The sequence below is a fragment of the Schistocerca serialis genome, chromosome 2 (genome assembly GCF_023864345.2).
Source record: "Schistocerca serialis cubense isolate TAMUIC-IGC-003099 chromosome 2, iqSchSeri2.2, whole genome shotgun sequence".
In the NCBI taxonomy this organism is placed as follows: Eukaryota; Metazoa; Arthropoda; class Insecta; order Orthoptera; family Acrididae; genus Schistocerca; species Schistocerca serialis.
In genome coordinates this window covers 1,061,160,304-1,061,178,056 of record NC_064639.1, presented here as the reverse complement: position 1 = coordinate 1,061,178,056, position 17,753 = coordinate 1,061,160,304, and the positions used below count along the sequence as shown (strand labels likewise).

At 42.3% G+C, this 17,753-nt stretch overlaps 1 protein-coding gene across 1 annotated transcript in view; it reads right to left on the bottom strand.

The window, feature by feature from the left end:
• Window positions 1–17,753, bottom strand: part of LOC126456626 (sodium/hydrogen exchanger 9B2-like) — a 299,137-nt gene that overhangs the window by 29,632 nt on the left and 251,752 nt on the right. Inside the window, exon 10 of the mRNA XM_050092369.1 lies at window positions 3,092–3,256. Within this exon, the coding sequence (XP_049948326.1) occupies window positions 3,092–3,256 (165 nt within the window). The remainder of the gene's footprint in view (window positions 1–3,091; window positions 3,257–17,753) is intronic.

Here is a 17,753-nt window from a genome sequence, read left to right as displayed (position 1 = left end):
AGTGGCGTTGAAGAAAGGGGTGCAGCTAATCCCTACATCTAATCCCACAGTGTGAGATTCAGCTATCTGTTGGAACACCATATTGTGGGGGTTAATTTTATTTTCTTTGTAATAAGAGTCTTGTGCATGTTTTGGAACTAGTTAATTTGGACTGCTTTCTTGTGGAGTGTCACGGGTTCTACCGCCTGTTGCGAATCATTTGCAATGCCAAAACGTGGCTCGGAACATTTTGTAAAAATTTCACCTTCAAATTTCTTATTACAGTTGTTGTACACGCTAAAGCTTCGCCCTCAGATTTCTTATTACAGTTGTTGTGGATCTCTTTTCTTAAAAAATCTCAAAAATTATTTTAAATGTCACTGGATGTGCCCTGTTAAGGTTCAGCTGGGTGTTACAGTGAATTTGCGTGCATTATTTTACGCGCTACTAAAAACTTTTAAGAGTGGTCTGATTTTATTTAAAACTTGTACCCTTAAGGTTATGTAATTTTGCTCTCAAGTGCTCACTGATGTAAAGAAAATTTTTGCAAAATTAATAAACAATAATTTAAAAGTGCATTAATGTACAAGGTTCAATCCCCATTTGCGCAGGCCTTCCCTGTCCTTCCTTCCAGAGGCATGTTGAGGCGTCTTTCTACTCTTGTAGACATTAACACTAATTTAATTCATGTTCCTATATATATTTATGTATATATATATATATATATATATATATATATATATATCAAATGATATTTCAAGATATAAATATAATTTTTTACGCAACAGTAGTACTTAAACAGAAATTATAATCTTCGTGGATGTTCAAGCCTGACTTCCTCAAAAGGAATGTAATAACACGATGCCTAGACGTAGACATCGTCAACAAGAAATATAATTAAAAGAAGAAATACTCGGCCTGAACGAATTTCTAATAGGAAAACACTTACAGCTCTAAAAAGTAATCGTCCTGCAGGCCATGGAAGTTTCGAAGGCATTGTGGTAGATGTAACGCCACTATACACTGCATGTATTCCCACGTCATCGTTTCGCTTCGTACTTCGTGTTCTACGTAAACTTAGAACATTCTTATTCTTTTTTTTCCCTTACTAGTCGGATCAATACGTTTTGGAAAATGGGCCCAATATTGCGCTTGCAGTCGTAGAGGTGTTTCACGTAGTGGTTTTCCACACTTTTCGTAGCCATCAGTTGGACATTTTTTAACATTACCTCCGCTACATTTATTCAGTAATAAGCATATGTTTCCTTTCTATGACCTGCTATTGTTTTTTGGATAATGTACGTACTAAATACAGCCGTACCGGACACATAAAAAAGTATGGCTTGACTTTCACTCCCCCGAGTGTGACTCATGATGTTTACATTTGGTGCGTATTTGTCTCCACTAGCGGACTCACTGAAGTATGACATGGGGGTTAATAATGAACAATGCTGTAGTGCCCAACGCCTTTCGGAAACGTTGTTGTTGTTGTTGTTGTGGTCTTCAGTCCTGAAACTGGTTTGATGCAGCTCTCCATGCTGCTCTATCCTGTGCAAGCTTCTTCATCTCCCAGTACGTACTGCAGCCTACATCCTTCTGAATCTGTTTAGTGTATTCATCTCTTGGTCTCCCTCTACGTTTTTTACCCTCCACGCTGCCATCCAATACTAAATTGGTGATCCCTTGATGCCTCAGAACATGTCCTACGAACCGATCCCTTCTTCTAGTCAAGTTGTGCCACAAGCTCCTCTTCTCCCCAATCCTATTCAGTACCTCCTCATTAGTTATGTGATCTACACATCTAATCTTCAGCATTCTTCTGTAGCACCACGTTTCGAAAGTTTCTATTCCCTTTTTGTCCAAACTATTTATCGTCCAAGTTTCACTTCCATACATGGCTAGACTCCATACAAATACTTTCAGAAACGACTTCCTGACACTTAAATCTATACTCGATGTTAACAAATTTCTCTTCTTCAGAAACGCTTTCCTTGCCATTGCCAGTCTACATTTTATATCCTCTCTACTCCGACCATCATCAGTTATTTTGCTCCCCAAATAGCAAAACTCCTTTACTACTTTAAGTGTCTCATTTCCCAATCTAATTCCCTCAGCATCACCCGACTTAATTCGACTACATTCCATTATCCTCGTTTTGCTTTTGTTGATGTTCATCTTATATCCTCCTTTCAAGACACTGTCCATTCCGTTCAACTGCTCTTCAAAGTCCTTTGCTGTCTCTGACAGAATTACAATGTCATCGGCGAACCTCAAAGTTTTTTATTTCTTCTCCGTGGATTTTAATTCTTACTCCGATTGTTTCTTCTGTTTCCTTTACAGCTTGCTCAATAAACAGATTGAATAGTATCGGGGACAGGCAACAACCCTGTCTCACTCCCTTGCCAAACACTGCTTCCCTTTCATGTCCCTCGACTCTTATAACTGCCATCTGGTTTCTGTACAAATTGTAAATAGCCTTTTTCTGCCTGTATTTTACCCCTGCCACCTTCAGAATTTGAAAGAGGGTATTCCAGTCAACATTGTCAAAAGCTTTCTCTAAGTCTACAAATGCTAGAAACGTAGGTTTGCCTTTTCTCAATCTAGCTTCTAAAATAAGTCGTAGGCTCAGTATTGAGTCACGTGTTCCCATATTTCTACGGAATCCAAACTGATCTTTCCCGAGGTCGGCTTCTACCAGTTTTTCCATTCATCTGTAAAGAATTCGTGTTAGTGTTTTGCAGCCGTGACTTATTAATCTGAGACTAAATATACCTGTTTTCTAGCATTGTAATTGCAATATTAAAACACATATAAATAAAGGAAGCAGTGTTTCTAGCGACGATGCAGGGAGGACCTGTGTGTGTGTGTGTGTGTGTTTGAGAGAGAGAGAGAGAGAGAGAGAGACAGAGAGAGAGATCTTTCGTAATTGCAGAATCGTTTATCCGTATTACATCGCTCCCTTTAACATTTAGATTTTCTAAATGCGGCATCCCATAAAATAGCGGTGAGTGCAACCGCAGAGAGATCCCTCCAACTTCTCGTGCAAGTGTTCGGCGCATAGCTGTCTCGACGTGTGGAGACACGACATAGTGAAGCTGAGCTGGCGACTCACGTCTTCGACGTCGACGCCCTGGCTGGTCCACGAGACGCAGGACACGAAGGCGGCGGCGACGCAGCCCAGAGGCCCGGCGCCGTCGAAGCCGATGGCCTCGCTGCCGAACACGGCCAGCAAACCGCCCCCCAGCAGCATCAGCACGCGCAGCGGCACCACGAACGGCTGCATAGGGGACACACACAGTCAGCTGCGTCACAGTGTGTAAGGGGTATCTTACACCGAGAGGCATGTAAAATCGGTAAGCGGATCTAAATCCCCTATTCAGTCACTCGTTGACCACGATGGCACCGAAACAGAGGACGACCGAAGAAAGGCAGAAATACTGAATTCAGTGTTCCGAAACTGTTTCACTGCGGAAAATCGTAACACGGTCCCTGACTTCAGCCGTCGCACGGACGCCAAAATGGAAAATATTGAAATAAACGATATCGGAATTGAAAAACAACTGCTATTACTTAGTAGCGGAAAAGCATCCGGACCAGACGAGATACCCTTAAGATTCTACAGTGATTATGCTAAAGAACTTGCCCCCTTTCTATCAGCAATTTATCGTAGATCGCTGGAAGAACGTAAAGTACCTAGCGACTGGAAGAAAGCGCAGGTCGTTCCCATTTTCAAGAAGGGTCATAAATCAGATGCGAATAATTATAGGCCTATTTCGCTTACGTCAATCTGTTGTAGAATAATGGAACATGTTTTGTGTTCTCGTATTATGACGTTCTTAGATAATACAAATCTCCTTCATCATAACCAACATGGATTCCGCAAACAGAGATCATGTGAAACTCAGCTCGCCCTATTTGCCCAAGAAATTCACAGTGCCGTAGACACTGGCGAGCAGATTGATGCCGTATTCCTGGACTTCAGGAAGGCATTTGATACGGTTCCGCACTTACGTTTAGTGAAAAAAATACGAGCTTACGGAATATCGGACCAGGTTTGTGATTGGATTCAGGATTTCCTAGAAGAAAGAACACAACATGTCATTCTTAACGGTTCAAAATCTGCAGATGTAGAGGTAATTTCGGGAGTACCGCAGGGAAGCGTGATAGGACCTTTATTGTTTACAATATACATAAATGACTTAGTTGACAACATCGGTAGCTCCGTGAGGCTATTTGCAGATGACACGGTTGTCTACAAGAAAGTAGCAACATCAGAAGACTCGTACGTACTCCAGGAGGACCTGCAGAGGATTAATGCATGGTGCGACAGCTGGCAGCTTTCCCTAAACGTAGATAAATGTAATATAATGCGCATACATAGGGGCAGAAATCCATTCCAGTACGATTATGCCATAGGTGGTAAATCATTGGAAGCGGTAACGACCGTAAAATACTTAGGAGTTACTATCCGGAGCGATCTGAAGTGGAATGATCACATAAAACAAATAGTGGGAAAAGCAGGCGCCAGGTTGAGATTCATAGGAAGAATTTTAAGAAAATGTGACTCATCGACGAAAGAAGTAGCTTACAAAACGCTTGTTCGTCCGATTCTTGAGTATTGCTCATCAGTGTGGGACCCTTACCAGGTTGGATTAATAGAAGAGATAGACATGATCCAGCGAAAAGCAGCGCGATTCGTCATGGGGACATTTAGTCAGCGCGAGAGCGTTACGGAGATGCTGAACAAGCTCCAGTGGCGGACACTTCAAGAAAGGCGTTACGCAATACGGAGAGGTTTATTATCGAAATTACGAGAGAGCACATTCCGGGAAGAGATGGGCAACATATTACTACCGCCCACATATATCTCGCGTAATGATCACAACGAAAAGATCCGAGAAATTAGAGCAAATACGGAGACTTACAAGCAGTCGTTCTTCCCACGCACAATTCCTGAATGGAACAGGGAAGGGGGGATCAGATAGTGGTACAATAAGTACCCTCCGCCACACACCGTAAGGTGGCTCGCGGAGTATAGATGTAGATGTAGATGTAGATGCAAAAAAAGAAGAAAAGAAAACATTAGAACTCTCCAGCTGGACATTTTTATTATTACTTCTCTGTGCTTCCACCTTTCTACTGTCGCAGCGACCCTAAAATGACAGATACATAAACAGTTTACTTATTTTCAACCTCTTATACTTCTGAATGACATAATGAGAGAGTGAGAGAGAGAGAGAGAGAGAGACAGAGAGAGAGAGAGAGATCTTTCGTATATTGAGCAAGCAGTGAAGGAAACAAAAGAAAAATTCGGAGTAGGTATTAAAATCCATGGAGAAGAAATAAAAACTTTGAGGTTCGCCGATGACATTGTAATTCTTTCAGAGACAGCAAAGGACTTGGAAGAGCAGCTGAACGGAATGGACAGTGTCTTGAAAGGAGGATATAAGATGAACATCAACAAAAGCAAAACGAGGGTAATGGAATGTAGTCGAATTAAGTCAGGTGATGCTGAGGGAATTATATTAGAAAATGAGACACTTAAAGTAGTAAAGAAGTTTTGCTATTTGGTGAGCAAAATAACTGATGATGACCTAAGTAGAGTGGATATAAAATGTAGAGTGGTAATGGCAAGGAAAGCGTTTCTGAAGAAGAGAACTTTATTAACATCGAGTATAGATTTAAGTGTTAGGAAGTCGTTTCTGAAAGTATTTCTATGGAGTGTATCCATGTATGGAAGTGAAACATGGACGATAAATAGTTTAGACAAGTAGAGAATAGAAGCTTTCGAAATGTGGTGCTACAGAAGAATGCTGAAGATTAGATGGGTAGATTACATAACTAATGGGGAGCTATTGAATAGAATTGGGGAAAAGAGGAGTTTGTGGCACAACTTGACTAGAAGAAGGGATCGGTTGGTAGGACATTTTCTGAGGCATCAAGGGATCACCAATTTAGTATTGGAGGGCAGCGTGGAGAGTAAAAATCGTAGAGGGAGACCAAGAGATGAGTACACTAAGCAGATTCAGAATGATGTAGGTTGTAATAGGTGCTGGGAGATGAAGAAGCTTGCACAGGATAGGGTAGCATGGAGAGCTGCACCAAACCAGTCTCAGGACTGAAGACCACAACAACAACAACAACAACAACATACTTCTGAATCACCTTCAACAGACGGCACTTATAAGACTTGATGGGCACGAAAGGGAAGCACTGGTTCACAGAGGAGTCGGATCGGGTTGTAGCCTGTACCTGATCTGTACATAGAGCAAGCGGTAAAGGAAAAAAAAAATTGAAGAAGGAATTAAAGTTCAGGCAGAATGTAAACTGTTCCAGTTCCGCCGTGCTTAAAGTATACCGTGCACTGTAAAGTGACGCTTCCAAAACCCGTGCTTTAGATGACGGAATGAACAATAGCTGTGCAGATGTGTATGGGTGAATAGAGGAGCAACAGTTGAGCAACTGACCGCCTAGATGAACCAAACGGCTACCAACAGTGTCTCCTCAACGACCGTTCAGCGAAAGTAGCTGCGTAAGGACCTCTGGAGCACCTCTCATTGATACACCTACACTACTGGCCATTAAAATTGTTACACCAAGAAGAAATGCAGATGATAAACGGGTATTCATTGGACAAATATATTATACTAGAACTTACATGTGATTATATTTTCACGCAATTTGGGTGAATAGATCCTGAGAAATCAGTACCCAGAACAACCACCTCTGGCCGTAATAACGGCTTTGATACGCCTGGGCATTGTTTCAAACAGAGCTTGTATGGCGTGTACAGGTACAGCTATCGATGAAGCTTCAACACGATACCACAGTTCATCAAGAATAGTGATTGGCGTATTGTGACGAGCCAGTTGCTCGGCCACCATTGGCCAGACGTTTTCAGTTGGTGAGAGATCTGGAGAATGTGCTGGCCAGGGCAGCAGTCGAACATTTTCTGTATCCAGAAAGGCCCGTACAGGACCTGCAACATGCGGTCGTGCATTATCCTGCAGAAATGTGGGGTTTCGCAGGGATCGAATGAAGGGTAGAGCCACGGGTCGTAACACATCTGAAATGTAACGCCCACTGTTCAAAGTGCCGTCAGAGCGAACAAGAGGTGACCGAGACGCGTAACCAGTGGCATCCCACACCATCACGCCGGGTGATACGCCAGTATGGCGATGACGAATACACGCTTCCAATGTGCGTTCACAGCGATGTCGCCAAACACGGATTCTACCATCATGATGCTGTAAACAGAACCTGGATTCATCCGAAAAAATGACATTTTGCCGTTCGTGCGCACTGGTTTGTCGTTTTGTCGTTGAGTACACCATCGCAGGCGCTCCTGTCTGTGATGCAGCGTCAAGGGTAACCGCAGCCACGGTCTCCGAGCTGATACTCCATGCTGCTGCAAACGTCGTCGAACTGTTCACGCAGATGGTTGTTGTCTTGCAAACGTCCCTATCTGTTGACTCAGGGATCGAGACGTGGCTGCACGATCCCTTACAGCCATGCGGATAAGATGGCTGTCATCTCGACTGCTAGTGATACGAGGCCGTTGGGATCCAGCACGGCGTTCCGTATTACCCCCCTGAACCCACCGATTCCATATTCTTCTAACAGTCATTGGATCTCGACCAACGTGAGCAGCAATGTCGCGATACGATAAACCGCAATCGCGATAAGCTAGAATCCGTTTATCAAAGTAGGAAACGTGATAGTACGCATTTCTCCTCCTTACACGAGGCATCACAACAACGTTTCACTTGGCAACGCCAGTCAACTGCTGTTTGTGTATGAGAAATCGGTTGGAAATTTTCCTCATGTCAGCACGTTGTGGGTGTCGCCACTGGCACCAAACTTGGCGAATGCTCTGAAAAGCTAATCATTTGCATATCACAGCATCTTCTTCCTGTCGGTTAAATTTCGCGTCTGTAGCACGTCATCTTCGTGGTGTAGCAATTTTAATGGCCAGTAGTGTTAAAAATGTAATAAACTGATCTTTATGTACATATTCGCTAACATTGTAGGCTACGAGAAGCCGATCAACATGTTCGAGTGCAACGTAAGTCACAGTGGTGCACTGAAGATGACGTGATGGGTAGGATCACATAAATGAAAAGACTGTAATGGTGCATATTGTGATTACCAGTTGAATTACACAGACGATCAGCCCTAGAAGAATGGCACTTCGTCCAGTTACAAAAGTATCAGTCACGGTTTTCTTGTAGGGATAGTCAAATGGAAATTGACCGGTTATATCGATCTGACATAAAATCCTATTAAGTATTGGTCTTACTTAAATCAGCAATCTGAACACACTATGACCATAATGACATCCAAGCGGAGGATGACAAAGAGAAGGTCAAAATACCAAATTCGTTTTCCAGAATTGTTTTACCGAGGTCTGCGGTTTCTCCTTTCAGTCTTCAACGTTAAATAGACATAGAAAAGGCGACTGAACTGATGACATACGTATGGGAAGAACTTGCTCCTCTTTTAACTCCAGTCTGGAGTAAAGAAGCTTTCCAAGTGACTGGTACCTATTTTCAGGAAGGACGTCGAACAGACGCACACTAGGCATATAGCTATGACATAGGTCTATTGTAGAACTTTTTACTGGAGCTATAAACCGTTTAGAGAACATTTTTCAAGGAGAGTCCGTTAAGGAAATTTTGTTAGTATAGAGGAGAGATTACGAAATATGTCAGAGATTAGTTGTAACGTGGTATAACGTTCTAAATTAAAAAGAACCTCATGAACTCATGCTCGTATTATCGTTGGTGTAGAAATCGTATTTATAACGAAAACCAAAGAGCGATAGTGTATATTTTTATAAAACTTCTTCATTAATACTTCTCTTCCAACTGTCGCATTATACATGAAACATGAAACAGTATAAAGTTTTCGTCATTCACTATTTAACGTCGCCGTCTACAAAGAGTAAACGTTGTCAGAGACATCTCTTGGGCGACGGCGGAAGCGACCATTTATAAGCGCGCTGAAGTTAAAGCAAGCGCAGAGTCTCATGCAAAGAACCTTAATACAATTTTTTTATGTCGAAAAATTGCTGGCAAGAGCTGGTAGCTATGATTCACGATAATTTAAAAAAGATTTATTTCTTCATACTCAGTTTCACATTTTTTCGGTGTGACAAATTTCGATCTTTCTGGATCATCGTCGGAGGTAAAAACAAAGCAAAATATTTATTTTCTACTATTTTCAAAGAGAAGAATAGTGTTGTACGTAACTCCTGAAGTTACTTACGTTGTTGCGTAAGCAGCCGGTCGTGTCTGTGTCAGAACTACATATCAGAACACTGTAGATTGCAGTTGTGGCCTGTTTTAAACAGGTAAATGGTGGAGGGAGGGGAGAGAGGGTGAAGGCTGGAAGTGTGTGTGTGTGGGGGGGGGGGGGGGGGGGGGGGGGGAGTGGAGCGCGTGCGATTGGGAAAGGGAAAAGATGGTAGAGGATGGTGATAATAATCTTCAAAGTAAAATTATGTAAAATATTGTGCAACTGATACTGAAAAATATTTTTTTTAATTCAACAAAGTAGCTGAATTCTCTCTTGACCATCATGTCGGTTATAGTGTTAATAATGACTTCTAGTGCCAGGAAAGAAGATTTATTACTTATTTCTCGTTCAGCTACAGGCAAAGCGTGATACACTTACAAACATCAACATAAAAATTTAAATTAACATTAACAATGATTTACAATAAAATTTTCAGGGTTTCCAGCCACAAAAGTGCTTGGTCACTTATCACATGTATGTCCATCAGATTTCCTCCCTTAAGTCCGTGTACGTCGCACTCAACTATATGCTGCATGGTTTGACTCTCTCCGCACTCACAATTGGGGTCCTGGGAGAAACCCCACTTTTTCAACAAATATCCGCACCGACCAAGACCTGTCCGCAGACGATTTAGAGTTACCCACACTCTACGTTGGAGTTGGAAGCCTGGAACTCGTTGAGATGGGTCCTCAACAAGGAAACTGTTATTCACTTTGCTTTCCTGCCATTGCTGTTTCCACAGGTTATCGATATCAATCTGTTGTTTGAGTTCTTTCCAGAAGGGATTTCTTGACATCAATCTGTCAGGGGGAGGAGGTAGGTCCCTGAACTTTTCTTTGTACCTCTGGATTGCTCTTTCACGCCTAATCGAGGGTGGTTCGATATTGGCAAGGACGGGCAGCCAAGGTTTCGGGGTGGGTCTTACTGTTCCTGTTATGAGCCTCATTGTCTCGTTAAGTTGCACATCAATATATCTGACATGCCTACTGCGGGCCCAGACGGGTGCGCAATATTCCGCTACACTATACAGAAGTGCCAGTGCCGATGTGCGTAGAGTTTCAGTGGAACATCCCCAGGTTGTTCCTGCCAGTTTCATTATGATGTTGTTTCTTGTTGTCATTTTTTGGGCGACTTCGTACAGGTGGCTCTTATATGTGAGAGTGCGATCTAGCTTAACACCCAGATATTTTGGCGTTCTATCGTTTTTCAACAATTTACCTCTTATTTGCACTTTTAGCTCACGATTTGCATCTTTGTTACACAAGTGCATTATTGAAGCCACGGATTTAGTCGGATTTACTTTGAGGTGCCAGTTGTCATAATATTGTTGTAGTCGTTCCAGATCCCTGTTTAAAATTTCTTCCAGTTCTTCGAAAGTGTTGGCGTGAGCCGCGATAGCGATGTCATCTGCATACATAAAAGAACGAGATTCCAGGTTTGGGATGTCCGCTATGTATAAATTGAAAAGGCATGCAGCCAGCACAGACCCTTGGGGGAGACCATTTTGTAGTGTCCTGTAGCTGCTTGTTTTCCCATTCAGAGATACCTTGAATCTCCTGTTTATCAACATATTTCTGATGATATTCTTTTTGACAATAGTTCAAAGTCGAGACTTGCGTTGAACAGACCTTTTTATTTGAAACAGTGACTGGAAGTAGTTTTGCGTATGCAAAAATGTGTGACATCTTGTAACTAAAGTGGCAAGAATATCGTTTTCAATCGTAAATTTGATCTGTGTTCAGTAACTTTGACTTTAGAAGAAAAGGTAGTAACTTTGAGATTAAATCTCAAAAAGAGGCAATTGTGTCACATCACAAAGATGAACTCCAAACGTTTATCTCTATGCAGGAGAATGTGCAGGAATTGTGGCTCAAGATTAAAAGAACAGTTGACAATCATTAGATAATATGAACCTAATAGAACAATTCATGATGAGAACGTCTCTCTGTGGTACACAGTCACTGTATAGAAACTCTTAAAGAAATAGCGTCTCCTGGATAACAGCTGTAAACAGGGCTATAGATAGTGAGATGCTGATTGAAACCTGTTTAACTGTCAAGAGAATAACGTGTGATGCCCTCTTCAGAAGCATTCAATCATACCTTAATAAGATTTTAAAGTAGTACTAAGACTGAGAAGTTGTTTTAAATGTACAGGAATGTAAAATGACGGGAAAAGTTTATTTAGTTTTTATTAGCAGGTGAGTGACAGAAGCGCTTAGCATTTATGTTTAATTTTTTAAAATATATTTAGTAATTTCTGCTGATAGGAGAACGGTATATTAGGTTGAAATTTCAATTTCACAGGTTGAAATAGATTTTCACTGTGTTATTAAAGTTAACTTGCCCTCTGCGTCTTATGATTTAAACATTGTCAAGAATCTTTGACTTCATATAAAAAAAAAGCAATCATGTTTTTGTAGGTGTAGTATGTCATTAAAAGAGAAGTCAATAAAATTACGTTTTCAATACGACACTTCTGAAGCCAACTGACAAAATAAAGAATCAGCTTCCCTACGGCAAATCTATTTAAGGGAATACGTTAAAGAAAATTCACGAAATATTCGAGTACTTAATACAGCCAAAAGAGTTCCTGCTTCTGCACATTACCTATCTCGGAGAATAATGTACGTTTCAAACCCGCGTCCGGCTATCCTGATTCAGTTTTTCCGTGATTTACCTAAATCGCTTCAGGCAAATGTTGGGATGGTTCCTTTGAAATGGCATGGTCGACTTCCTTCCCTATCCTTCGCTAACCCGATGGTACGGATGACCTCGCTCTTTGGTCCCCTCCCCCAAATCAACCAGCGAACCAACATCTTACGAGTTATTTGATTTTGGAATTAAATGCATGTCCGATGACGTACAAATCTTTTTAAGACCAAAGTATCGTAAGATATAAACTGTACTCGCTGGTTTCCGTTCAAAGTTGGTACGTGTAAGGACAATCTGTGATAAGTTCCTTCAATATATCACGTCGCTTGTTGACTTCTGAAATAGTTTCAGAGAATAAAGGGCAAAGGGAACTAGAGGGAAAATTGCAGTAGGCTTCTAAAGAATTTCTGCGTGTCGGGCTAAAGTTGTTCTCGATGCACTAAGATTGATAGGACTGAATGGTGGTAAAATGTGCATTTCGTTTGTACAAGAGATATGTTATAAACAGACGAGAAGTTATTTTAATTTTACACTGCGTTACCATCTCTCTAACAACTTTACACAAAGTGTTGGTCAAAATGTTATTTGAATACGGTATTAAACTTTGTACACTAGTAATTTAACGATTCTCAGTGCTAATAACTAAGTTAAAATTCCACAGCTCATTCTGAGCCCAATATTTCATTATTACATTTACAGTATATGCATTACACTCGTGTATTGCAGTAGGACACGAATGCAACTTTGGAAGTTTGTTCAATAAGCTTCCCTAGGAACATTGTGTAGGGTGTCACGCACAAGTAAAAGGCCAGGTAACAAGTCTTAAGTAAGACTGGCTCTTCAAGAAAAGTGGTAACTAGTGAAAAGTGCACCTTAAATTTTAGCGTAACTTCTCTAAATGCTCACATTACGAATGCTGAAATAAAGCTTGGCCAAAAATTACTAAAAGCCGAATCACTTAATTGCTTTCTATGTTTTCCTATATCAATATTAAAAATGTTAATCCATAGTAACCATCCACGTAGAATATTTTCGTTACGTTATAATGTCACAGTTTAGTATGAACAATTTTAGTAGTGATATGACTGCTTGACATTCTGCGATGTATGTAGGAATCAAAGACGCTATAATCTTGCAGAGAGATACGAACAATATTATCATCTGTGACTTACATATAATTTTTGTTGTTATCTGGAATTTTTATTTATTCTGAGTATTGTTGTTCGGACTATTGTTCTCGTTAACATTTCTAATGCAAGATCGTTATAAGCATTTGCCAGACGCGTTTAATAATTTAAAATCGGAATCTGAAAATGTGAAATTAGGCCAATCCGGTATTATCGAATACTGTTGCTGAGTTGTCACAAGCAATAGATAATGTGACTCGGGGTTTGCGCGCATTACAAAAGCGCAAATCACGCAACAAACGGAACAATTTACAGACTTTTTCCAGCAGTAGGTAGGTTTTCTTGTGTCAGAAACATACATAAAACAAAATTTATACAACTGTTGACAGATTAACAAAGTTTATATAATGTTCGACCAAATTTTGGCGATTTCCAGTGCATATTCTGCTGCCTGGTGAAGGTCACCTTCTGTACGGGTAGCTAGACACAGTTGACACTGAAGCATATAATGAACAGTCTGTTCTTCCCCGCAGTCACATTGGGTTTTGTTTTCTTCAATGTATCCCATTTTGCCAGTTTAATCCATGATCTGATCACTCCTGACCTCAGCCTGTTTAAGGACTTCCGGATTGGCTAGTTCTCATCACGACCAGGGGGTAAATATTCTGAAAACATCTTCCAACCAGGAGGATGGGATGTCTCAGCCCTCCATAGTTGCAGCCTGGCTTCTCCATCAATGGTTGTTAGTTTCTCCGATGAGCCGAGGAAACTTTTCTTTGACCTTACCCGTTGTGAATAGGGTTGTAGCCTATGCATAGGTTGCGTTTTCTCCTGCTCCACTTTCGTTGTTTCCGTGTTTGCTGCTACTTCTCTTCGGACAGAAGGTGGGTGCAATTCCTGAAAGGTGATAGAGGAATTCGACTGGAGTTGACTTCAAGTAGCCTGTTATAATACTGTATGTGTCGCTTAGGGCAATATCCACCTTTTTGACATGTGTTGACTTATACCAAACAGTATAGGTATACTCTGCAGTGGAGTAGCATAATGCCAGTACAGAAATTCGAACGGTTTCACCTAGACTGCCCCACTGTGATCCGACCAATTTTCCCAGTAGGTTGTTCCTGTTGGAAACTTTTGATTTGAAATTCATGCAGTTTTTTTATGAACGTTAAAGACCTGTCAAGTGTTATTCTTACGTATTTTGGAGTGTCACAGTGTCCAAGACACACAGCTGACTAATACCCTTGAACAAAAGATTCAGTCTGAGGTAAAGGATGTCGTGTCAGACAGAGATTTAGCCCACCAGGAATCTGTTTGCAAGCAAGTCGAAGATGTGAGCGCAAGCAAGTAAATGATTTACGTCACGATTACCAGGATAATTATTCAGTTGTCGCGGACAGTGAATTTGTTAATGAAAGATGTAGTCCATTCATAACGCAGCAAGCTTTTGGAACTAATGAACAGGTCCATACGTAAACTTTAACACAAGCGAATGTAATGACAAATCATGTTACTGATTACGCGGCGTTACATATGCAGGAGAAATTAATGAAGCACAGACAGTTTCCATCTTATAATCCGGAAAAGACGTCTATACATCCGCCGGCCACAGTGACCGAGCAGTTCTAGGCGCTTCAGTCTGGAACCGCGCGACCGCGACGGTAGCAGGTTCGAATCCTGCCTCGGGCATAGATGTCTGTGATGTCCTTAGGTTAGTTAGGCTTAAGTAGTTCTAAGTTCTAGGGGACTGATGACCTCAGATGTTAAGTCCCATAGTGCTCACAGCCATTTGAACCATTTTTTCTATACATTCAGTTGTTTTTGTTAGGTCATTTAAAGGAGTTTTACCGGGAATATGGACGAAAAACCAGAAGATTAGTTATGCGAGTGGGCATATTTTAAGAGATGGAGCTCTATTAGTAGTTGAGGCAGCAGAAACCTGCAATACGTATGCTTAGAATACTGAGAGCAAAATTGCCACTGGACACAGAAACTATATTATTGCATGTCAGCGAAACAAATTTTGATGAGTTTTTGATTGCTGTAGATGCCGTAGATACGTTAATGGAAAACACCAGAGCCAGAGGGAACAATGGATATGGATATAATAGGTCAAATAGAAAGAATTATGAAAACGGACATACCAAAAACTATCAGCAACATGCGAAGGCTTATGAAAACCAACAAACGGGTTCCCTCAACACAGGATTTAACAATCCCAATAATCAAAGAAATGGAAAAAGTATACCCATGGATGCAAATACAAGAACAAGAAACATGTTAGGCGATTTAATCCCGAATATAACAGAACCCAGGAACGTCACACTGGGATATGCCACCAACTCAAAATGAAACCAGCAATGATTGGCGGAACCCGTCACAAATTATTACTGCCGCTACAGATGAACAAGCATCACCAAACCATAGACGCCAGGAAGACAAGACGCGACCAACTGTATCACCGAAAGGCTGGTCGGAGTTAGTGAATCGGAGTGTGACAGTAATATTATGATAAGGTACAACCTTGGTGCTGATATTATGAACGAATCATTGCGCGGTGAGAAATCCCGAAACTTTAAACCGTAAAGCATGCTACAAACGAACATTGTGCGATTCAGAGTTATAGCAATCTTAGACACAGGCGCAAGTGTAAATGCTGTCTCCACAGTTCTTATGAAGAGATTGCAGGAACGAGCAAATTTGGTAACCTTACCTGTGGCGAAATGCATTGGTGCTGCAGGAGGACGTTCTCGTTAGATTAAACTGCAAATAAGAATCAAAGTGGACCTCGGTAATGGAGCTGTAGGTCGCACGTACCTACTGGTACCTAATCTTGTTTTGGACTTAATTTTGGGGCATGAATTACTGATAGAGATGAATGCAGTAATAGACTTCGCCCCCAGTAAGTTCATGTTAACTATAGACAGACCTCTGACAGTTCTTCTGGTACAGAAGCAGAAACTGTATTGGTCCTATTGTCAAAGAATTCATTATTCGGTATAATAGCAAGAAAATCACTAGCCCAATGACCAGTGATTCTAGCATAAACATACTAGAGCAGATAACGCAAAAGTAACTGAATTAATGTCCTAATGCTTCAACAAATGCGTGAATTAAAACAATTGATACAGAATTATGCTATGGTGTTTGAAGAGAAACCGGGCATCATAAGATGATATGTCTGTCATTTAAATGTGAGACCACATAAAACATACTGTCACAGGTATTTCTCCATTCATTGGTCACTAATCTCTACCACCGACAGAGAAATAAAGTGAATGCTTAGCTGAGGCATTGCTGAGCCATCCAATACTTACTGTAGCACCTTTTCACTTGGTACCCAATCAGATGAGAGTGTTCGCTTTGTTCTGGATGCCAGAGAAATAAATAAAATTATTCCTTCAGTAAGGACACAATCTCCTAATATACACTCCTGGAAATGGAAAAAAGAACACATTGACACCGGTGTGTCAGACCCACCATACTTGCTCCGGACACTGCGAGAGGGCTGTACAAGAAATGATCACACGCACGGCACAGCGGACACACCAGGAACCGCGGTGTTGGCCGTCGAATGGCGCTAGCTGCGCAGCATTTGTGCACCGCCGCCGTCAGTGTCAGCCAGTTTGCCGTGGCATACGGAGCTCCATCGCAGTCTTTAACACTGGTAGCATGCCGCAACAGCGTGGACGTGAACCGTATGTGCAGTTGACGGACTTTGAGCGAGGGCGTATAGTGGGCATGCGGGAGGCCGGGTGGACGTACCGCCGAATTGCTCAACACGTGGGGCGTGAGGTCTCCACAGTACATCGATATTGTCGCCAGTGGTCGGCGGAAGGTGCACGTGCCCGTCGACCTGGGAACGGACCGCAGCGACACACGGATGCACGCCAAGACCGTAGGATCCTACGCAGTGCCGTAGGGGACCGCACCGCCACTTCCCAGCAAATTAGGGACACTGTTGCTCCTGGGGTATCGGCGAGGACCATTCGCAACCGTCTCCATGAAGCTGGGCTACGGTCCCGCACACCGTTAGGCCGTCTTCCGCTCACGCCCCAACATCGTGCAGCCCGCCTCCAGTGGTGTCGCGACAGGCGTGAATGGAGGGACGAATGGAGACGTGTCGTCTTCAGCGATGAGAGTCGCTTCTGCCTTGGTGCCAATGATGGTCGTATGCGTGTTTGGCGCCGTGCAGGTGAGCGCCACAATCAGGACTGCATACGACCGAGGCACACAGGGCCTACACCCGGCATCATGGTGTGGGGAGCGATCTCCTACACTGGCCGTACACCACTGGTGATCGTCGAGGGGACACTGAATAGTGCACGGTACATCCAAACCGTCATCGAACCCATCGTTCTACCATTCCTAGACCGGCAAGGGAACTTGCTGTTCCAACAGGACAATGCACGTCCGCATGTATCCCGTGCCACCGAACGTGCTCTAGAAGGTGTAAGTCAACTACCCTGGCCAGCAAGATCTCCGGATCTGTCCCCCATTGAGCATGTTTGGGACTGGAGGAAGCGTCGTCTCACGCGGTCTGCACGTCCAGCACGAACGCTGGTCCAACTGAGGCGCCAGGTGGAAATGGCATGGCAAGCCGTTCCACAGGACTACATTCAGCATCTCTACGATCGTCTCCATGGGAGAATAGCAGCCTGCATTGCTGCGAAAGGTGGATATACACTGTACTAGT